This window comes from Mixophyes fleayi, chromosome 3, assembly GCF_038048845.1.
Source record: "Mixophyes fleayi isolate aMixFle1 chromosome 3, aMixFle1.hap1, whole genome shotgun sequence".
Classification (NCBI taxonomy): Eukaryota; Metazoa; Chordata; class Amphibia; order Anura; family Limnodynastidae; genus Mixophyes; species Mixophyes fleayi.
The window spans coordinates 236712460-236736947 of NC_134404.1; the positions used below are offsets into that span (position 1 = coordinate 236712460).

At 41.3% G+C, this 24488-nt stretch overlaps 1 protein-coding gene across 1 annotated transcript in view; it reads left to right on the forward strand.

Moving 5' to 3' along the window:
- Nucleotides 1-24488, forward strand: part of LOC142143230 (chitin synthase chs-2-like) — a 182243-nt gene that overhangs the window by 60207 nt on the left and 97548 nt on the right. Inside the window, exon 6 of the mRNA XM_075200941.1 lies at nucleotides 19518-19685. Coding sequence (XP_075057042.1) covers nucleotides 19518-19685 — 168 coding nt within the window. The remainder of the gene's footprint in view (nucleotides 1-19517; nucleotides 19686-24488) is intronic.

The window sequence follows — 24488 nt, forward strand, 5'->3', positions numbered from 1 at the left end:
ATTACTATAGTAATTGGTCAGAGAGAGATTACTGCCCTTCCCTCAGGCCTGCCAATCAGAACACGGCTCAAACAATGGAGAGCTGGAGCCATGAGTTTTTGAAGAAGGAAGAGCTGGCAGAAGGTTAACAAAGGCTGAAAGACGTGAGAGGAAAGAGATGGGGAGTGCTCTGAGGTGAAGATAGAATGGAACGTAAAGCAACTGAGAGAATATAAGAATATAAGAGCCCATGCAGTAAAGAAGGCAGAAGAAATGGCTGACAGAATAAAAAAATATATTGAACACAATGTGTAGGAGAATATTGAGGAATAGGGAATAAACGTGAAATTACGGGACAATGTAGAGGATCATATATTAAGGAGGATGATAGAACAAGAATGGGAAAGCAAAATAGAGATAGATATGTGAAACTAGATTTTAAAGACACAAAGAGAATAGAGAACAGTGTAATGTGAGGAAAGATACTAGCTTTATGGCTACAGGCTAGGTGCCGCGAGCCAGCCATTTATTCAGGCCTTGGCATCCAGGATCATCCCTCAAAATATAAAAAGAGTGTGTGACCACACATATTTGCAGCTCTGTATAGAGCTAAGTGAGGCATGTGTGTGTCAGAAAGGAAGCCTGAGAAAAGTCCAGGGGTGACAAGAGATGGGAGAGCAGGTACAAATTACCGGGACCTGGGCCTGCTTGGGGGCCCTGGCATTCCACTGTAGTGGAAATAGCCACCAACCTGGTGTGGCCACTTCTCCTTTAACAGCTATGGAAGGGGCCCCAAGAAGTTGCTGTATTGGGGCCCAAAATCCCTCTTGGCAGCCATAGAGGAGGATCAGCCAGGTCTGAGGAAATGGCTGAGTGGAGACCTGCAGGAGGCAGAGAAGCTGGGAGAGCTCAGAGAAATGCTTATGAGAAGGCCTAGAGAGGCATATCTATGTCTGCAGAAATTCAGCAGAAAATCAGATTAGCTGAAGAAGTCAGCACCCCCTATGGGGCCTGGGTTTATTTGTTTTGCTGCAAGTTTAATTTTGTTGTAAAATAAAAAGCACTTTTATGTTTAAGTTTTGCAGCAGCAGTGGGAACCAAGGCACAGATGAGGGCAACCTGTGCAGTGACATGGGAAATGAACAAGGAGGGGAAATCATGCATGACAGGGTAGGCAGAAGGGGCCGGGGGAAGTGAGGATGGAAGTGCAAAAACACGAGGAACAGGGGCAGGCAATTGATGTAGTGAGGGGCTAGGATAGGGAACAGCAATCAGGGAAGCATGAGAGGAGTAAGGTCTAGTGAGGGGTAAAGGGGTTCGTTGAGTTGGGTGGGCAGGGTGGAGGGAAAACAGGATAACCCAGGGCCCCAAGACTGAAGGGGAAAACTGGGCTGCAATCAGGGAGGGCATAGCAAGGAACCGAGAAGCCTGGACAAACTGGGGCAAACTGTGAATGGATGGTTTAAAACTACAAAATGGGATGGCAAGAAATATTCCACCAGCAGCCTACCACAGAAAAATGTCCAGTGACAAGAGGAAGAACACCACTTATGCTTAAAAGAACATTTTAAAACCTTCCTAGCATGGGCCCTTACCCTAAACCTCTTCTCATAGGCTATCAAATGCTACTTGCAAATATAGTGTGAGATTATCTCTTGCAGTGCAACAAAATTAAGGTTCTACCACAATCTGAGTGCTTATACGACTTCAGACCAATTACCTGCCCTCAGTTATCTTTAAGTGATAGCTGTTAGTAAGTTATTAATGATCAATAGTTTTTGTCAGGAGCTTATTTATCAGTAAGTAAAATATTGTGCGTATGAGTAGCAAATCAAAAGATTGGGCAGCACAGTGGCCTAGTGGTTAGCACGTCTGCCTCACAGCACTGGGGTCATGAGTTCGATTCCCGACCATGGCCTTATCTGTGTGGAGTTTGTATGTTCTCCCTGTGTTTGCGTGGGTTTCCTCCGGGTGCTCCAGTTTCCTCCCACACTCCAAAAACATACTGGTAGGTTAATTGGCTGCAATCAAAAAATTGACCCTAGTCTCTGTCTGTCTCCCTTTCTGTCTGTCTTTGTGTGAGTGTGTGTATATATTAGGGAATTTAGACTGTAAGCTCCAATGGGGCAGGGACTGATGTGAATGAGTTCTCTGTACAGCGCTGCGGAATTAGTGGCGCTATATAAATAAATGATGATGATGATGATGATGATTGTTACTAGTTAAGTCAATTATTGATAAAATTAGTACTTGGAAAAGCTAATAAATTAAATAAAGCAATGTCAATAAAGCACTGTACTGTTATAACATAGTGTTATCTATTAGGCAAAGTAAAGGAGACTTTGACAAAGGGAAAAAAAGTCAGACTATGATAAAGTAGGCCAAGCTGGTATTGGAAAGTGTAGTAGACCACAGTCCCAGCCAGACCCTAGCAGCCACATATAAGTCCAGGGTTTATACAGAACCACTATGCTACAGAGCATCTTCTACCACCCTCTGGATCATAGTAAACAGGTATCAGCAGGCGCATTCATGGAACCCAACGCTTAATTAATAAGATAAAAGGTCCCACCAAATTCAAGATACTCACTAACTCTACAGTAAATGCACTGGCGTGTGTTATGGCTCACAGGGAACACTATAAACTTGTAGAACAGGCAGAAGAGGTCTTCACCTATAGCAAGCCGCCTTTCCCGTAGAGCTGGACGCACTCATAGGTACTCAGATGCCCCCAGGAATTGAACTCAGAGTAGTACAAGTTTATGATGTCGCCACAGCGCTGGCGAGGGCCAGATAGGAGATAGAAACGGAGTCCAGTAACAAGGCCGAGGTCAGGGGGCAATAGCAGACAGCAGGGTGAAGTCCAGGCAAGGGTCGGGGACCAGCAGAAGGCAAACAAATCCAGAGAACAAGCTAAGGTCAAGGTCACAGGCAATCCAACGAGGTCGAGAAGCAAGCCAGGGGTCATACACGGGAAATCAACTAGAGAACTCAGAACGGGAGAAGGAACAGAGAACAGGGAGCCTAGCTACACAGGAAGCTATAACTGGCAGTGAGGCTCAGTCCCTTAAATAGTGAGGGGAACCAATAGGAGCAGAGTGCCAGCGAGCCCCCTCCCTGATACAAGTGCAGCATTAAACCCCTATGCGCGCATGTGCCCGGCTGTTAGACAGCTGGCCGGGCGCTGTGGCAGAGGAAACAGAGCGTCCCGGCTGTTGCCTAGGCAACTGGGATGTAGAGGATGTCACCATTACGACCGGGACGCCAGTGGCACCAGGAAACGAGCCGCGGTGCCCCGTTGTGGAGCCACGGCCCGTAACAGCCTGGTGAATATAGGACAAGTTTCAAAGAAAGAAACTAATAGTGTCACATTACTTTTATTGTTTATTTATATAGCATGTATTATAATATGCAGTACTGTACAGGGAATATGTAATCATTCACATCAGTGAATCATTCACATCCATATTTACATTGAAGCTTTCATTCTAAAACTCTACTACACACACACATACTTGTTTATTTGTATCGTTAAACCCCTGTCTGGAACATGCCTCATAGGGACACACCTTTTCTATTGCCCTATCAACAGGACAATGCAATGGGTATGTTTAGGAGCTGTTTGTCACCACAGTTATCAGCTTGACCTAGACCAAAAGATTGACATTTCACTGTCTTGTGGCGACAGTGTCATGTTTTATGGCCGCCTGAGAACATCTATATACACGCATACAATGACACCTAGCCATGGTTAGTCAAACAGATTATAGTCATGGTCAACCACTTGGCATTGATTCAACTATTTTTATTTCTCTTTATAGCTGTTCACACCTTACCAGTCATCTATTATGGTGGATGGCTCAGCCATGATGCATGCAATGTAATTATGCTTTCTGGGCACCCTACGTGTCTGAATGTGCTTCCTCACAGCTTTGACCTCATGTGTGTAACAGTTTTTTCTGCACTGTGACCTGAAAGAAAGCAGAATTGTCCGTTATAGATGAATATGTGATCCTTACATCATCTCCATTCTGAAAGGAAACTGTTGACCAAATGCCCGTCCATTTGATTGAGGGGATTGATCAGCCTCTGACTTGTCATTCTGTAGCTGGATTGGTTCTAAAGAAGAATAGATATACAAACAACCAACTTAAAAGATAAAAATGTAATTCGTATATTGGATTTTCAATTTAGCCAGTCTTCCTCTCTCAAGAGGCAGTAAAAGTTTGCTAAGCTTGGCAAGTTGGAGTTTACCTTCTGGGAGGCGGTAAACTGTCTGTCAGGACTGTGAGCGGGATGGAGCTACTAACTGATATTAATTCTACTGTACAGGGAGGCGTCAAGTCTAACGCACCCCCGGTTTTCGCCAGGGACCCCCGCAAGGAGGTCTGGACTTGGCTGCTAGCGGTGCGCAGGTCGCGGTTCTCCAAGGCAGTTACCAGTGTAATAGCGTACAGGGTAGTCAGGACTAGCCGGGTCAAACCAAGAGGACAATGTGGTGCCGAGGAGGATTCACGAGAATGGTCAGGAAAGCCAAAGTCAAACCAGAAGAGTACACAAGTCAAAACAGGATGCAGGAGGGTAGTCAAACAAGCCGGGTCAAAAAAGGAGAACTGAAGCACAAATACAAGAATCGCAGAATCACTGAAGGCAGGAAATAGACCTGAAACTCTGGCACTCTAATGGTGCCAGAGTCAGGTTTAAATAGAGGGACCCAGGACATGAATAGTTGGCGGTCAGGACGTCATGGACCGCCGACCGAGGCTAGAAACTAGCGTCCCGTTGCCTAGCAATGGGGCACGCTATCGCGCCTGCTCAGGCAGCACGTCTGACGGCTGGGGGAGACTGTTTCTCTGTTGCCTAGCAACAGAGCTCCCTCGGCTGGAAATGACAGGGGGCCGTCCCCGCTTCCTGATCATGAAGCGGGGAAAGCGCCTGACAGTACTCTCCCTCTCTCTTTTTCTTTTTCAGAAACTTAGATAGTAAACAAGGAGCATGTAAATCTTCTTTGTCGACCCATGATTTTTCTTCTGGTCCATAGCCCCTCCAGTGGACCAATAATTGAGTCTTACCCCGAAGGAGACGAGAGTCAAGAATATTTTGCACCTCATATATATCTCCACTCTAAGTCTTTATAGGAGGGGGAGAAGAAGGTTCTTTAAAGAATTTATTGATGACCAATGGTTTGAGCAACGAGATATGGAAAGTATTGTGGATTATGAGAGAAGCAGGTAAGCGAAGCGTATAGGAGACCGGATTGATGACTTGGGAGATGGAGTAAGGACCAATGAATCGGGGGGCAAACTTCATGGACGGAAAATGAAGTCTGAGGTAGCGAGTGAATAGCTAACCGTGATCCCCTACTTGCAAAGACGGCAGATTCTTGCGACGGTGATCGGCAGATGGTTTGTTTTACTCCAGATCTGAGAAAAGTCACAGATTACAGTATCGACTGTGGGGACTGAGGAAACAGGAACCTCTGCCAGACTAGGAAGGACAGGATGTCTGCCAAACACGGTGAAGAAGGGAGAAAATCCGGTAGCGCTATGAACGTGATTGTTGTGAGCAAACTCGACCCAACAAAGGAGATCACTCCAGGATGACTGGTGTTTAGAAGAAAAATACCGTAGGAAGGCCTCCAGGTCTTGGTTAACCCGTTTGGTTTGACCGTTTGTCTGTGGGTGGTAATCAGAGGAGAATTTAAGATCAATTCCCAGACTCTTACAAAATACTCTCCAAAATCTTGAGATGAATTGTATACCGCGGTCTGAGATGATATCTTGTGGACAACCGTGGAGACAAAATATGTTGTTAATGAATAGATGTGCAGTTCAGAAGCGGAAGGTAGACCTTTACATGGAATTAAGTGGGTCATTTTAGAGAAATGGTCCACCACCACCTATATGGTATTGTAACCCTGACTCCGAGGTAATTCTGTTATGAAATCCATAGAGATACTGGACCAAGGAGAATTTGGAGTAGGACTGGGTTGAAGCAGTCCTGAGGGTGGTTGCCTGGGAACTTTATGCCGAGCGCAAATATGACAGGCTTGTATATACTCACGGACCTCAGAGCCGAGGGAAGGCCACCAGTAATACCTAGAAATAAGGGCAATGGTCTTCTTGACCCCGACATGGCCTGCAAATTTGGAGCTGTGGGCCCACTCCATGACGAAGATGGGAACTTATGAATGAGCGACCAGCAGGAGGAGTATCCACCGAAAAACCTGTCAATGCCACAACCTTGATTGGATTAAGAATGGTCTGAGGAGCTACAGGAGAAGTAATGTCTGAAGAATAGAAAGATATGGACAAGGCATCAGCTCACAAATTCTTAGTGCCTGGACAATAGGTCAAAATTAGATCAAATGAGAGAAGAATAAGGACCAGCGGGCCTGGCAAGGATTAAGACACTGGGCCTCCTGAAGGTACGTCAGATTTTTGTGGTCCATCATAACTGTAACTGGGTGTTGAGCACCCTCCAGAAGATAGCGCCATTGTTCCAAAGCAGCCTTGATGGCCAGGAGTTCCATGTCCCCAATACCGTAGTTCTTCTCACATGAAGAATTTTTTTTATAAAGGGAGCCACAGGGTTCAAAAAGTCCCGAGGGGGTTCCTTGAGAGAGGACTGCCCCAATGCCAACAGAGGAGGCGTCAACCTCAAAAAAGAAGGGCTTATAGCAGCGATAAAGGCTTCTTTGAGAGTCTTAAAGGCCATTTCTGCATCAGAAGGCTAAACTTTACAAGAACCCCCTTTCATAGTAAGGGTGGTGATGGTGGCAATTAATGTAGAGAATCCTTTGATAAACTGGCGATAATAATTAGCAAACCCAATGAAGCGTTGAGTAGCCTTGAGGCCACTGGGTTGAGGCCAGTTCAGAATCGACTCCACTTTAGCTGGATCCATTTGGAGACCTGATCCTGATACCAGATAGCCCAAAAAAAGGTACCTGAGAGAGTTCAAACAGGCATTTTTCAAGCTTGCAATAAAGGTGATTGGACCGTAGCCGGGAAAGCACCTCCTTGACTTGCATGCGATGGGTGATTAGGTCGGGAGAATGATTGAGAATATCATCTAAGCAAACTACCACAGAGTGGTAAAGTAGGTCACAAAACATTTAGTTTACAAATTCCTGGAAAAACACTGGGGCTGGGGACTCATAGTGCCCATCCCGTGTATTGAAGGCAGTTTTCCATTCGTTGCCTTTGCGGATCCGTATCAGATTATAGGCTCCTCTCAGTTCTAGCTTGGAGAATATATAGGCACCACGAATTCGATCAAATAATTCCTGAATCAAAGGGAGAGGATAACGGTTCTTAACCTTAATTGCATTGAGACGACAATAATCGATACAGGGTCTCAAGGACCCATCCTTTATTTTTTACGAAGAAGAACCCAGCTCCTGCCAGAGAAGATGATTTTCTTATGAAGCCTCATTGAAGATTCTTGGATATATACCTGGACATGGCTTTGGTCTCATGTAAAGATAAAGGAAACACCCATCCCTTGGGGATGGCTTTACCAGGAATCAGATCGATAGGACAGTCCCATGGACGGTGAGGCGGCAACCTTTCATATGCGGTTTTGCTGAACACAACCAGAAATTCTATATAGGGTCCAGGAAGAGCCGAATGGGCAGATACAGATAAACAAGGAACTTGAGCAATACAAGAAAGGAATTTGGACAGGAAATGTTCCCTGCAGAAGGGACCCCAAGATGTTACATGGGCCCGAGTCCAGTCGAATTGCTGAGTATGTGTCCTTAGCCATGGTATCCCCAGGATGATAGGATTGATAGATTGCAGGAGAATAAGGAACTTAATCCACTCCATGTGAAGAACTCCTACCTGCAACCGGACTAGACTCATTAGATGGAACTGTTGTTGACACGGTTACCATCCACTGCAGTGAGGACCAGAGGTTGCGGCAAAGAATAGTAAGGTAGATGGAGTTTAGATACCAAGGTAGCGGAAATGAAGTTCCCTGCACATCCGAATCCACGAAAGCAGAGAAGAACATGAAGTCATCCGATGTAATGAGGGTAATAGGCATAAGAAAATCCGCATTCTTGAGGGAACAGGGGGTGTGAAAACTGGATCCTAGGATGACCCTAGGATGACAACAATGTTGGTCAGGGGATAGTTGTCTTGTGTGAAATTGTGTAACAGGCGGTAATAGGCTAAAGTAGTGAGGTTAAGAGGGTGGTTGAGGAATATTATAAGATTGTCTGAGATTTAGATTTTCAGAGAACGCTTGAAAGTTTGTAGACCAGAGGATAGTCTTATTGTGCGAGGGAGAGAATTCCATAGAGTGGGTGCAGCCCGAAAAAAGTCCTGTATCCGGGAATGGGAGGATGTAATGAGTTTGGATGAGAGACGCAGATCTTGTGTAGAACGGGGTTGCCGAGAATGACCTCCCTTGCTCTATCCGCCTGTCCCCTAATCTGTACACCTTCAAACAAGCACTTAAATTTAATCTGTTCCTCAAAGCCTAACAGCCATCCACCTAACAATCTCTCCATGCTCAATCTCCTCACCTCCCTCTTCCCTGTTTGTGCTCATCTTGCTCCTTTTCCCCTCTAATGACTCCTTTCTGTGCCTGTGATCTGTTTACCCTCCCTTTAGTATGTAAGTTCTTATGAGCAGGGCCCTCTTCCCTCCTGTCTTTACACCTTTTCTCCTCCTCCAACTTCACTGTATTTGCTAAGCCCTTGGAGTCTTGGTTTATCCATTCATTTTTCTATTCTGTTTTACTTTGTATGGTCAATTTTCTGTATTATGTACGGCACTGCGGATATGTCTCTGCAAGAAAAGGTAGTTAACAGCATCTGTAAACTGCCCCTTCTCTTCTTCAATTGACTATGATCACTTGTGCCTAGGTTTCTGTTTAATGTACTCCTGTTTGCCGACATCTGATTTGATCCAGTGGTAGAGATGCTTCCTCATATGCATAATGCATCTGTCATTTTTATTTGTGAATAACATTTCATCTTGGGTCATATTGTTCAAAAGATTCTATAAGCCCTAATTAACGGTAGGTGGAACAAGCTGAGCAAAGGCACAAAGATATTGGGCTCTGTTTTTACCAGTTTTGGATTTGGCGCACCTTTGATTTAGCTTTCATTTTTTGCGATCAAGCCTTTGCAAGCAGCACAGTGCATGATACCTTCAGGAACCATGTCTTTTTCTGGTTGTTTGCATGGAATCACAACGCCGCGGCCTGTCCGTATTATCTTGGAGATTTGTGCAAAGTTGTCTCTATTCCAAAGATTCAAATTGCATGCACCTTTCCTCCGAGTGCTAAGGATATTTAAGTGCCCAAGCAACTCTAGTCTCATTATGGTGAACATACTCGATATGCTGGGCTATTTTTGAGACAGTATATTGTCTGGATCGATCACTTTTTTTGGAAAGTGGATGAACACCACATCAGATTATCTGCGGTCAAGCAAAGAAACGTTGTGTGTAGGACAAGTTTTGGTGTTACCACTTCTTTTGTTTGTGTCTGAACCACTCTGAATGGGCAATACAATTGAACTCATATCCCCAGAGCTGTGAGGAGGCAGTGCTAACCACAGTGCCATTGTGTTGTCTAAACATTGAATTACCATTAGACTGACCTCCTGAATAAGGATAGATGCTTCTTTACCCAAAGCATTAACTTATAATCAGGATACTGTATTACTAAATTGCTTAGTAATGCTAATTGAGAATTGAAAATAATTTAGTCAATTTATACTGATTCTTTTAAAGTAATTTATTTGGTGATCTATTAATATTACAGAGAATTATATATATATATATATATATATATATATATATATATATATATATATATATTTCCAATATTGTGATTATTTAAAAAATTCTTCAGTCTGGAGTCTTGTGTTGGCCAGGGTGTCATCTCCCTCTGGGTCGGGGTCAGCAGCATTTCCTCTATGAAGCAAAACAAAATAAAAAATGGACCAAACTTGCGGATCACAACATAAATGTTCAAGTGCTAATAGAGAACTAGTGTTTAATATATTGTTGCAAAAGATTATTCCCAACAATAAATTTACTAGCCATGTATAATACAACCAAATTACTATGTCATAGGTTTTTCTAGCATATTATTTCCTTCTAACCCTCATGTTTAAATTTGTCCCATCCACTTCAAAACATTGTGGAAAGTTCGAAGCAAATTGAGTATGGTGCTCAGACCCTTGTCAAAACACATTAAAATTTTCATGACCACCAGAGCTTTTTTATTTTGAAATGGAGTGTGCATATATATATATTTTGGCTGGACCACTTATAAATAACTTATTGCAGATATTTATTTTATTTAGGAGTGCAGTGCACCTCTGTATGTCAACAGAAAATCTTCAGACATAGTGGTGCCTCTAGCAGCAATGTAAAAGGGTGTTAAACCCCTCCAGGCTGATTTATGTGCAAGCTGTATGCAGCACCAGGATTGGTTAGAGAGGCAAGAGGCTGGATTACCTCCTGCCAGGGTGTTTGTGTAAAACTGTATAAAAAGTGCACTGTTTGACCATGTATTAGTATCATACCATCTGTAACTTCTGGAAAGATCGATAGTACCAAAAACTAGCTTGTGTAACTGTTCTTGTTAGGACTACTTGAGCTAATAAACATCATTGCTTCAAGATCCTGCTTTGATGACTACTTACCTGCTGTAATTCCTGTGACCTACAGATTAGAACAATCTAATCCATTATCCAGCTGTTCTGAGGTTGGGACCCAGCATTCCAGTACCAACGCTCTGCCCGTTACCTGGCAGCTCTGGCCAGTGTAATAGGCAAGGCGGAACCATCCAAGGCAACCCTGATCTAAAGGAAGAGGTCAGGGGTACCAGCCCAGGTGCCCAGCAAGGGGGTTAACCAGCAGTGAAAGTCACCCAGATGGAAGTGGTTCTAGAGCCGGTGTAAGAGCCTAGTGGTGGCAGCAGGCTCATCCCACTGCTACAGGAGGTGCACAATTTGGGAGAAAGAAAGGGGATGGTAGCAAGACAAGCCAAGCCGGTCCCTAGCAATAACGGAAAGGGTGGCAGAGGAGGTCCAGCCTGTCTCATATATATATATATATATATATATATATATATATATAATATATATATATATATATATATATATATATATATATATATATATATACTATATGAACAAAAGTATTTGGACGCTTGACCATTACACCAACAGGGACTGTAATGACATTGTATCCAAATGCATATACTTTAATACGGAGTTGGTCCTCCTTTTGCAATGATGACAGCTTACAATCTTCTTGGACGGCTTTCCACAAGATGTTGGAGTGTTTCTGTGGGAACTTGTGTCCATTCATTCTGTAGAGTTTTTATGAGGTCAGGACTTTGATGTTGGATGAGAAGGCCTGACTTGCAATCTCCGTTCCAATTCATCCCAAAGGTGTTTGATGGGGTTGAGGTCAGGGCTCTGTGTGGGCTAGTCAAATTGTTCCACACTGAACTCATCAAACTATGTCTTTGTAGTCCTTGCTTTGTGCACTGCCATGTTGGAATAGAAAAGGGGCTTCCCCAAATTGTTGCCACAAAGTCGGAAGCATAGCATTGTCTAAAATGACTTGGTAAGCATTATGATGGACCTTCACTTTAGATAAGGGGCTTAGCCCAAACCCTGAAAAACAGCCCCATACCATTATCCCTCCTCTACCAAACTTCACAGTTGGCATATTGCAGTCAGTCAGGTAGCATTCTCCCGGCATCCACCAAACCCAGACTCGCCCATCTGACTGGCCAAAGAGAGACGTGATATGTCACTCCACAGAACATGTTTCCACTGCTCCACAGTCCAGTGTCGGTGTGCTTTACACCACTCCATCCCACACTTGGCATTGGTCTTGGTGATGTGAGGCTTGCATGCAGTTGCTAGGCCATGGAAACCCATTCCATTAAGCTCCCGCCGCACAGTTTTTGTGTTTAAATTAATGCCAGTGGAAGATCGGTACTCTTCAGCAATGGAATCAGCAGAGTGTTTGCGACTTACGCACCATGCGCCTGCGCAGTCATTGACCCCGCTCTGTGATTTTACGTGGTCTTCCGCTTCGTGGCTAAGTTGCTGTTGTTCCTAAATGCTTCCACTTTCTAATAATATCAGTTGACTGTGAAATATCCAGCAGGGATGAAATTTCCCGAACCGTCTTATTGCAAAGATGGCATCACGCTTGAAGTCACTGAGCTCTTCAGAACGAGCCATATTGTATCACAAATGTTTGCAAAAGGAGACTGCATGGCAAGGTGCTTGATTTTATACAACTCTGGCAACGGGTCTGATTGAAACACCTCACTTCAATCATTAGCAGGAGTGGCCAAACACTTTTGTCCATACAGTATATATATATATATATATATATATATATATACAAGTTAACCCGTGCATGATACTCATGCATTCTAGTCAAATCAAGCTACTTAAGGTGTTAAAAAGGTTCTTGTCATGCATTTGGGGCTAGGCCAGGCCTCCTCAGGGGAAGAGCGTTACTTCCCGACGTAAGCGCCCTTTTTTAACGTGGTTTTGTCCACATGTCACCACCTCATCATTCTTCTCCATCACCTCATCCTTCATCTTCATCGCCACATCCTTAATCTCCATCGTCTTACTGTTCTAAAACCTCTCGATACACAACGTTTCTGCTAAACACCTTATCGCTGTGCTCAATCAGTCTTCCTTGAAGGGCAGTATTCATAACCTGCACTTTCACATCACTGCTTCTCCGTACTCGTGAAAATGCGACATACAATTATCCATGACCAAAGATAGGCTCTGGTAAATAAATACCCACACGGTCAAGTGTTTGACCCTGTGACTTGTTAATGGTCATAGCAAATGCCGCCTTTAAAGGGAGCTGCCGCCGTCTTAGCTTAAACGGCAGTCCTGTTTCGGATGGACATAAGTCAATCCGAGCTATCATCACCTTCTCTCCTTCAGCAGAGCCATTCAAAACTTCTGCTTGTATCACATTCGTTTTCAGTGCTGTCACTACTAATCGAGTGCCATTGCACAGTCCTCTCTTAACATTCAGATTTCTCAATAGCATAATAATGCTTCCAACTTTTAATCTGTGCCTTGGCATTCCGGAAGGAGTCAAGGTATTCAAAAACTCAACTGCGAAATTTTCTTTCTCAGTGTCATCGTCTGCTTGTACTGCATCATCACTCAAATAAATCATAAATTCACCTTCCATTATTTCCATCACCTTTTCATTAAGTTTATCAACATCCTCATTTAAGGGACACAAAATTGCTCGATTCGACATAGATTTAACCATGCTGATCGAAATTTTCTCGCCAAATATCTCCTTAACAATATCATCGCATACCATGTCGTGTGGTATCTCAATCGTTTCTTCGTTAAATTCATCTTCATTTGTAAAAGCTCCATTTCCCAACTTCAACAACCAATCACTACATTCAGGATCTTCCGATCGTGATTAATCTTCAATTCAAGTTTTTTAAATTGCATCCATGTGCTCGAAAACACAATGGCAGCTCTCATTGCATGCGGTAGAACCGGCAAGCATTGTCTGAAGTCACCTCCCAGTAAAATCACTTTCCCCCCAAAGGGTATATTATTCTTCATAACTTCTCTCAAAAGACGATCTATTGTATTGAGTGTATGGTTAGAAACCATTGTGCACTCATCAATTATAAATAATTTTGCGAGCTGAAGGCTCTTAGCCTGATCGGATGTTGGCTTAGTTCTGGATACAGATGTTTCATTAATTGGAATTGGAAGTCCATATAAGGAATGGACTGTCCTTCCTCCATTTAAAAGATTAGCTGCAATGCCTGTCGAGGCAGCAGTAATCACTTTCTCTCCTATCCCATTCATAAAATGGATCAAATTAGCATAAAGGTACGTTTTTCCACTTCCTCCAGGGCCATCAATAAAGAACAAATTCTCACTTTGAGGTTTATTCGAAATAGCTTTTGTTATTTTGTCATATGCATTTCTCTGCTCTTCATTCAACGTAAGGCTCATTTCTTCTGCTTGCTGTCTTTCTTTTTCTTGATCAATTTCTTGATCAATCTCTGGCAAATAAACTGGAGGACTCGGAAGTCCGTAAATGTGCGCAACTCATTCGATGGGAAGCTAACACATCATTAATATCTCTAAGGGCATAGCCCTCACATTCATTGCAAGTAGGGTCTTGCGACTGAAGTCTGTGACAGTATTCTTCCATCATATCTTGTTTAAATTCTTCATACAATTTGCGTGGATCAGTCGGAGAGCCAAACACGCAAATGTATTGTGGCAAAAGCCCGCTACTGCAGAAGCACACGCAAACAACTTCTTCCTTTTTATGGTGCTTTATTGTCAGGATAGTAAATGTTTTGACACCGTATACTTGCACAGCAATCATGGAGACCCTAAACACTAGCTATACATAGTCCAGCTCTCTCTCAGGACCAGCCAGCTCACCCAGCGTTGGTCTCCAAGTACAAATGATATAAACAAGCTTTTATACCTGATACTCCTCCCCCAGCCTTTGCTTGATGGACAGGTGACACACCCACCTTCTCTTTAAAAGGAAACACCCATCACTGGCTCTGCAATTCAAACAGACACACCCTGTCTGTTTGCTGAGAGGAAGGATTTCAAGTCATGTAAGTTAAACCAAATTTAAACTATTGTTTTTCATACATAGGTCTTTACATTCAATCTAGGTGCATTACTGCACAAATGTTTTACTCTACTTCCCTGCTTTCTCTGCATATTGCCAGCTAAATGCCTCCTTTTGTTACAGTATGCAAATAAATCTCGTAGTTGCCGAGGCATACTACACACAACTGCATCTTCCATAGTCGATTTCCACACCGTATCATCAAGCAAAAATCCTCTTGCTTTTGCCGCTTCACGAAAAGTCAAATATTCCACTTCACCAACAGTTCTCAAATCTTGGAAGCTTGTAGCTCCCTTGACGTGTAACAAATTTAATCTCAAATAATATCTCTCCCCTTCTTTTAACCCCACTGAGTACATTCTTCCAATCACCTTGTGTCCTCCTCTCTGTCTCTTTTTCCAAACTCCCTTTTCAAAATCAAAATGCTCAGGAATTTCTCAATAAAAAAATTGGCGAGCATTTTCATTGGTTTCATTCAGCTTGAACCAAGCCATCAGAGTTGAATTCTTATTCAATCTCTGTACAAAGTCTTCCATATTTTCTGTGTCGAAGAATATGCTCTGTTGTCCAGGCATATGCACCGCCAATCGTATGATGGCATGTGTCTGCATGTGTATTGGAAATGCAAATTTTCTCCATATTGCTTCGGTAGCACTCACATATCTCGAATCTACATGCTTCGCAGGCTCATCATGTTTATCTACTTTAATTTCAACATTGGCACAATCATGTCCTTTATATACGTATTTATAAAAATACTTCACACTTTGTATTGATGCACACACCTCAACATTGATGTGGCAATTATATTTCAGTAACAAATATGCGTTGTAAGGTACAACCCATGAATTGTCAAATATTTTTCAATTCACCTCATGCTCAACCCCTTTTCTTCTCATATATTTTGGATAACCGTTTAGATTTCCTACAGTTGCATTACAAAAATCTTTTGGAAAATTCTTCATGCATTTTCAGTTGTCCATGCATAGGGACTGGGGGTTTCTCAAGCCACATGGCGTATGAATTATATTTGTGGTGACGATTTCATACAGTCGTGGAAATTTTTCTTTATCAGGTATCTCAGCCGACAACATCTTATCAATATCTTCCTCTGTCTTTAACTTTGACTCTGAATCCATAATCAATAAAATATGTGCATGTGGAAGTCCACGCTTTTGAAATTCAATAGAGTGAACTCTTGCCACTTGCATTCCAAATAGTCCTTCATTCAAATCTTCAAGTAAACTTTTAAGTTTTTAATTAAAAACCCTCGCTACCATATCAGGTCTATGTTCTACCTGTTGCCAAGGCTCCAGGTTTTCTACAATTTCTTGCCATTTTGGATTGCATGTCATAGTTATGAATATATCTGGTTTCCCAAATTTAGTCACAATAGCCATTGCATCCTGGTATCTTTGTTGCATATTTCTCAGGCTTCCCTCAAAAGAAGATGGTAAAATTACCATTTTCCCTGGAGGAATCCCTCTCTCTTCAGCTCTTTCATTAATGTGGTCCATCAAGCCACTCTACTGTTCTACTCGCAAATCTTTTTGATGGGTTTTGATCCAATTTAATCTATTTGCTTCAACTTTGACATAAGCGTCAACAATATATTATTGAGTCAATTTTCCACCATTGAGTAGAGGATTGAACTCATCTCTTACGGACAGCTTATAGCTGTAAAACATCATCATAGTCAAGAGATCATTCTTATTCGCTCCAATCAATTTAATTTCAGTGCTCTAATTTTGTTCCGCACGCGGAAAGAATAGTGGATACACCATAGCATCAAGATTGGGATCAAGAATGCTCAGTCTTTTCAAAGGAGGAACTCCTGGTTTTGGTCTTAAATGAACCAAAATATCTCTATTAAACGGAGGTTCCCCATCCGTATTTTCAAATACCACAGCTACTTCACTCGCTCTTGCTACGTTGTAACGTCGAGGATCTTTTTTTCGGTCTTGTTTAATTGCCATCATAATATTAGGCATCTCCATATTATTCCTCATTGCTTCCCTTTTAGCATCTTTTTCAACCTCATGTAACATTCTGTACGCCTCCACCAACTTATTAATTTCTCTTAGTATTTTCTCAATTTTTTCCATAATACGCTCATCGCAATCTTTATTTTCTGGCATATCTGCTCTTTTCTTTGAAGTATCGTCAGTATCAAGTATGTAAAGTTGAGCAAACTTTCGTTGCCCATCTTCTGGATGTAAAGTTCTAGTTCTATGATAAATCTGACCTTGAATGCGAAAGCAATAAGGTCCATTTCCTTTTGGTGTAGTTATAGCAGCTCCCATTGATGCAAAAGCAAAAGAATTGTTATAATTTCTTATGTTTTCCATAAATAGTTTGCTATACTTATCAATTTTTTTCTCTGTCATCATTTTTTTTAGAATGTCAGGAAAATCCTGCTGCTCTAATCTAACTTTTCCTTTCTGGCAGCATTGAGTAAATTTTACATCTTGTGGCCTTTCGGCCAAAAAATTCTTTGTGTTACAAAACTCGCATCTTACATTCCTGTTTCCACAGTAGTGCTGGTCTACTGCGTTTTCATGTTTGTTAGCTTTTAAAGGTAATGCATCTGTCATTAACTTTTTCTTTTTAGCGTCAGCTAATCGTCTCCTTCCATATCTTTTTGACTGCCTTTCCTTCTCTCACATCTCTTCAGTCTGACTTTCCCTTAACTGTCTCATTGCAACTCTATTTGCCTCTTTTTCCTGCTCTTGCATCTCGTCACTCTTACTCTCTCTTGTGTCATTCCAACTCTACTTGCCTGCCTTTCCTGCTCACGCATCTGGTCATTCTGACTCTCTCTTAACTGTCTCATTGCAATTCTATTTGCCTCTCTTTCCTGCTCTCGCATCTGGTCATTCTGACTCTCTCTTAACTGTCTCGTTGCAATTCTATTTGCCTCTCTTTCCTGCTCTCGCATCTGGTCATTCTGACTCTCTCTTAACTGTCTCATTGCAATTCTATTTGCCTCTCTTTCCTGCTCTCGCATCTGGTCATTCTGACTCTCTCTTAACTGTCTCATTGCAATTCTATTTGCCTCTCTTTCCTGCTCTTGCATATCTTCACTCTGACTCTGGTCATTCTGACTCTCTCTTAACTGTCTCATTGCAATTCTATTTGCCTCTCTTTCCTGCTCTCGCATATCTTCACTCTGACTCTGTCTTGATTTGCACATTTGGGCAGTTTTCGCCCTTCGCCTCTCTTCTTCATTTGCGTATTTTTTTGATCTCCCTATTTAAATAAGAATAAAAATATAAAAATAAGATAATGAATTTGTTTGCTATTTTTTGATAGTGAGGGCTATAGAAGTTGGATTGTGGTTTATATTTCGCAGACTTATTAGTACAGCGTGAGTAGTAATTTTTGCTGACTTGTTAGGAAAGCGTCAGTAGTAGTTTTTTTGCGGACTTGTCAGCAGAGCGTGAGTAGTAATTTTTGCCGACTTGTTAGGAAGGCGTGAGTAGTAATAGTAGGTGTTTGCCAAGTTGTTAGGAAGGCGGGTAGCACGGTAATGACGTCCATGCATATGGTGCTTTCATCAGGTTTCTTCACTGTGTTAAGTATACTACGCATGTGTATTCATGAGGTAAAATTACCTCACGAAAATGAGTTTGAGCCCTCAACTCGTAAATTTAGCCTTTACTACCCCTCCCACGGGGGATGGGGGGATGATGGAAGTTAACTGACTTCACTATTATAATTTTTTTGTCAAATAATGTCAGTATACCAAATTTCAGGTCAATTGGATGAGCCCTTTCTGAGAAAATATTTTTTTCCACACACACACACTAACACACGCCGCTAGGCTTTTATATATTAGATATATATATATATATATATATATATATATATAACTATATATATATATATATATATATATATAACTATATATATCTATATCTATATCTTTATCTATATCTATCTATCTATATATATATATATATATATATATATATATATATATATATACCGGTATATAGGTGTATATATATATATATATATATTCACAATCTAGCTTGCAGAATTAAATAGGACAGGGTTCTCTGTTTGTATTGTGGCAAGAGCCCGCTACTGCTGAAGCACACGCGAACAACTTCTTCCTTTTTATGTAGTTTTATTGTCAGGATAGTAAATGTTTTGACACCGTACAGATTTCACAGCAATACTTGGAGACCCTAAAAGCTAGCTAGACATAGCTCAGCTCTCTCAAGACCAGCCAGCTTCCCCAGCGTTGATCTCAGGGCACAAATGATACAAACAAGCTTTTATACCTGATACTCCTCCCCCAGCCTTAGCTTGATGAACAGGTGACACACCCACCTTCTCTTTAAAAGGAAACGCCCCATCACTGGCTCTGTTTGCCCTAAAGAGGCACACCCTGTCTGTTTGCTGAGAGGAAGGATTTCTCTGCATGTAAGTTAACCAACCTTAAACTATTGTTTGTTACACATAGGTCTTTACATTCAATCTAGGTGCATTGCTGCACAAATGTTTTACCTTACTTCCCTGCTTTCTCTGCATATTGCCATCTAAATGCCTCCTTTTGTTACAGTATGTATAAGCATACTGTATAAATCAATAGGGTTATTACGTTTGACAAAAGGTAAGGGTGAAATGTCATTAATTCTACATAAGTAGAAAAAACAAAAGGGCCCTGTGAGAAATAGTTTACCATATAACTTTGTCAGTAGACAATACACAAGAGTAAATAGGAGTGATAATAACAATGCATTTTTTACAGGTATAAGTCAATATTTTAACTGTGTGCAGGGTGAGCTTTTGTAAGACTATGCAGATTCCTCATGAGGAGAAATTCCAGTAGTCATAACATTAATTTCAATTATATTTTCCCTCTACCAGACTGGACAAATACAAATTTTCAATGAAGGATGACATTTTCAATTTTGAGGGACACATTTATTTTGATGATGCTTTTGTTGATGATTCTGAAAATCAATATGGTAAAAAGAAACGATATGTGAACAGCTATGTGGAATGTCTGGTCACTGTAATCGAAGAAGTCTACAGGTGAGAATTAACAATCGAACTTGATCATTTTACATGCTAGTATGTTTACTAACTAAATCTATATATGTACATTTCCCTCTTCCAGCCATGGTGTGTATCTGAAATAAAAGATGATATGTCCAGTATTGGAATGCATTTAATTGCTTTTTACCATTTGGTCACATAAAAGGACAATGATGAGCATTTTTACAGTATACTCTTCATAGGAACTCTGCAGGAACCCATGGTCTTTAGTGACAACTTGGTCCTAAAGCATTTTCTTTCAAACATTTTTAAGAATCCACAAATTTTTATAATGTACACAATTTGTGTACATTGTCAAAATCAGAATGCAGGGATTCATTAAGTGGTCTCAGAATTCAATAACTCTACTCAACAGCCATTTTGCATCCGACATGATATAGAATCCAAATATACTTTCAGAAATGTGATATCACATAAGATTTTTGAGAAATTAAGTTTAAAAAGCAAAGTATTTAATCACAGGAATTGCTCGGCAAGACTCTCTTCATCTTCATGTGTGTATGTACTGATGTTAACGGTTTAATGATTGAGTTTGGTGTTCAGTACAATACTAGTGAGTGACGACTGTTTATTGATTCCTAAGAATAGTCTGAAAGCAGTGTTACACCATAATGAGAACAAACTCCCTTCAGTGCCTCTGGCCTATGCAGTGGACATGAAAGAAACTTATGAAAGTATGGCTGTGTTGTTGGAGGGAATGTATGAGGAGCATGGATGGAATCTTTGTTGTGACTTAAAGGTTGCACTGCTGTTAAGTTTTCTGGGACAGCAGAGACACTAAAATTGGTAGAATTTACAGATAGGCACAAAATGTTGACTATTGGATACAATCAGATACTCTGACAGAGAGATTATTAATAATAGCAAGAGTAACATGAGGATGAGTAGTTTTCTTATAGAATACACTGTTGTATGGAAAGACATCCTATGCAATACCTTATGGGTTTGCGCATGGTGCAGGGGTTTAGGATACACATGAGCTGACCAAGCAACTCGGGTTCGCACCCCTCAAGTGAGCTCTTTGACTAAAAAAGTTTTTTCATATTTTTATATAGGTATATTCCTTTAGGTTTACTACCTCTTTTTATGATGCTACTAATTATGAGAGACCTACAAAATAATTTAAAGAAAGATAAGAAAAATCTATGTGCCTCTCTCATTTGACTGGGTTGACAAGCAGGTATTTGCTGTATCTGATCTTTGCTTGCCATACATTCTTTCCATACGGACAAAGAGGGACCTTTTGTTACACTATCTGAGAACTGTGCAGCAAACAACCTAGAGCACAAAGGAGAGACCTTGATTGGAAGGTATTTTTGTGTCCGTGTGGAATCTAAAATTGAGAAAAATTCCCTAAAAATCTCCTCTTATTATATAGTGAGACGGTTACTTTTTCTCTCTCGATATTGAGTTCTGTGTTTTTGAACAAGTGCCATAAGATTAACGTCTGGATTTTATTAGAACCTAAATAGGAAGCATATAAAGATCATTTATTATTGCTACCAATTAAGTGAACTGGCCATTCACTTCAGGAACTGTATGCTAACGATTTCTGAACACACACTGCATAGAAATTGGTTCTGCATATTTGTCTAAGATTATGTCTGTGATGAACTCATTGCAATATATATAAGACTAGCCTGCTTGCAACATACTAACCCATGCATCTTGGATAATGATCAGGTGCTTTGTTGCTGATATTAACATCTGGCATTTTATAATTTTTCTATTATTATTTATTTTCATCAACAACATTACTGTTTATAACTTATTCATTTTTATTTATTGACTTATGTACATTATTGTGTTTATTAAATAAGTATTTTTATTTATTTTACGCTTCACTTTATCCGTGTTGTTTTTTTAGTCAATTCATTAATTTCATCTAAAGGCACCCCCTCTCTTTACATCGTTACTAAAAATCACTATATCACACTATATTACAGAAAAGTTTCTAGATAGAGAAACATATTGCTGGAGAGAAAAAAATGTCAAGTACACTCCATTGGTTGAGCTGTATAAAATCATTTTACCTCTGCTTCACATTCAGTTGGGCATAATGAAGAATTTTGTGAAAGCTCTGGATAAAGAAGGCCAGACTTTCAGTTATCTGATGGAACAGCTTCCGAAATTAAGCGAAGCAAAGCTAAAAGAAGGTATATTTGTAGGCCCTCAAATAAAGAAACTGCTTAGCATTAAATATTTAACACAAAAATCAATGGAAATTGAGTCTGTTGCTTGGTCCTTCTTCAAGGTTGCTGTGCGTGGATTCTTAGGGAACAGAAAAGAGGCCAATTACATGTCCATTGTGAATTAACTATTGGACAACTACAAGAATTTGGGTTGCAGAATGTCACTTGAAATTCATTTTTTACATTCCCATCTAGACTTTTTCCCTGACAACCTGGGTAGTGTAAGTCATGAACAGGGGAAATGTTTTCACCAAGACATTCTGACAATGGAGCATTGCTACCAAGCACGTTAGGACCCTGCAGGGATAAAATTAGGGTGGTGCACTTCTGCCTCACAGCACTGGGGTCATGAGTTTGAATCCCAACCATGGCCTTATTTGTGTGGAGTTTGTATGTTCTCCCCGTGTTTGCGTGGGTTTCCTCTGGGTGCTCTGGTTTCCTCCCACATTCCAAAAACATAGTAGGTTAATTGTCTGCTATCAAATTGACCCTAGTCTCTGTCTATGTGTCTGTGTGTGTGTGTGTGTGTGTGTGTGTGTGTGTGTGTGTGTGTGTGTATGTTAGGGAATTTAGATTGTAAGCTCTTATGGGGCAGGGACTGATGTGAGTGAATTCTTTGTACAGCGCTGCGGAATTAGTAGCGCTATATAAATAGCTGATGATGATGATGATGATACTCTGTTTGCAACATGTCTTACAGAGATTCAGGGCCTGATTTAAAGTTTTGTACTGTAATTAAGGGCACAGTCGTGCACTTATATTAAGGTTGCATCTAATAAACGGCATTCCGCCATGTTAAATCTAGTGGGCGGGGGAATAGTGTTTGAGGGGCTTCATTTTAAAAATATTAAAGCTGAATTTCAGATAATACTAATAAAAAATGACAAATTAGGAAAAGTCTAAAGTTCAAAATCTCAACGCTTTTTTTCACTTCCTGTTTTGCAAAAGTCACAGTTTTTCTGTTTTTTTTTGGGAGAGTACAACTCAGTGTACAGGAGGTTTTAAGACTTGCAGTTTGCTTTGTTAGAAAGCTATTAGGGTTGAGGAGTGCCTTTGAGGGTTTAAAATTTTGAGAAATTTACAGTTTTTTTACAATTTGGTAAAATATGCCCCATTTTAAAGATAGGGGATTTCACAGAATTTCATAACGTTGCCCATGTCAGATAGAGGTTTGTGCTGGGTGTACTCAGAATGGCTTCATTTGCGAGTACAAATGTGGCTGACCCCTCTCGCTAAGGAATTTCCTTCTGTTTGCTGGAAAAATTAGCCATATTTGCGAGGTACAGGGAGGATGGCTGGGGTTTTGGGCTTTCGGGGGACACACACTAGCATTTTTAGCCCTGGCACCAAACTCATTATAAAGTTTAATAGGTCCCTGCGGTGCCAGAGGCAGCTGTTACAGAGCCCGTTTTAATCTACCCACCCATTAGTGACGTCAGTTAATTTATTTACTGCACTGAGCTGAGGGCGGGAGATTTGAAACTGCTCTATGCTGCGATTGGAGCTGGAGAGATTGGATTTATGCTGCAGCTCACATGAGCTGACAGCCAAGGCATTAATAGTAGTGGTGTTCTTACTATACATACATGTATATCTTCCCCGGACCTGAGTAACTTTACATACTATCAAATGTTGCCCCAGTTCATAGACCCCCCTCCCCCTAGGAAAAGCCCCTCTCTATAGACTGCAGACTGATCCCGAACCCCTCCCTGCCCCAGCACTGGTGGTGATCCCGATCTTCCCCTGTCCCAGCAGTGATAGCGATCCTGATCCCCCCTGCCCCAGAAGTGTTAGCGATCCTGATCTGGCCCTACCCCAGCAGTGTGTTTGCGATCCCAAACTGCCCCCCCACCCACCCAGCAGTGTGGATGCGATCCTGAATCCACCCCCCTCCCAGTGTGGTCAAGATCCCGCCCCCCCCTCCCCACCCCCCTGCAGTGTGGTTAAGATTGCAGTGTCCAAGTGTTACATAGATGTAATACTTCACTGTACGTATTGTGGCTTTGCCTCTTTAACTTTTTTTTTACCTTTTGGGCTCCCGTAGCACAAAACGGGAGTGGGAAGTGAAACTGTGCGTTCCACATGCATTCGAGTGAGAGTTCTGAGTGAGGCACAAGTAAGCAAAGAAGAGAGAAGTCAGTAGAGAAGCGATTGGGATTAGGAATGTTCTAAGAGAGAAAAGTGGGGAAGCAGAAAAAGGAAAATAAATGAGTGAGAGAGGAGAAATCTTCAGGAGGATAGGTAAAAGGAACAGGGGGAAAGGTGAGGGGGTATGTTGTTATAATATGTGAGGGAGGGAAGTTATGTTATTGAAAATTATGTCGGGGGTTATTATAAAATGCATGGGGGGTATGTTGTTATAACGTGTGAGGAAGGATGAGTATGTTGTTATAATGTTGTGAGGGGGGTATGTTGTTATAATGTTGTGGGGGGGTATGTTGTTATAATGTTGTGAGAGGGGGTATGTTGTTATAATTTTGTGAGGGAGGGGGGATATGTTGTTATAATGTTGTGAGGGAGAGGGAGATATGCTATTATAACATGCAAGAGATGGGAGGGGTATGTTAACAGAATGTGTGAGGGGGGG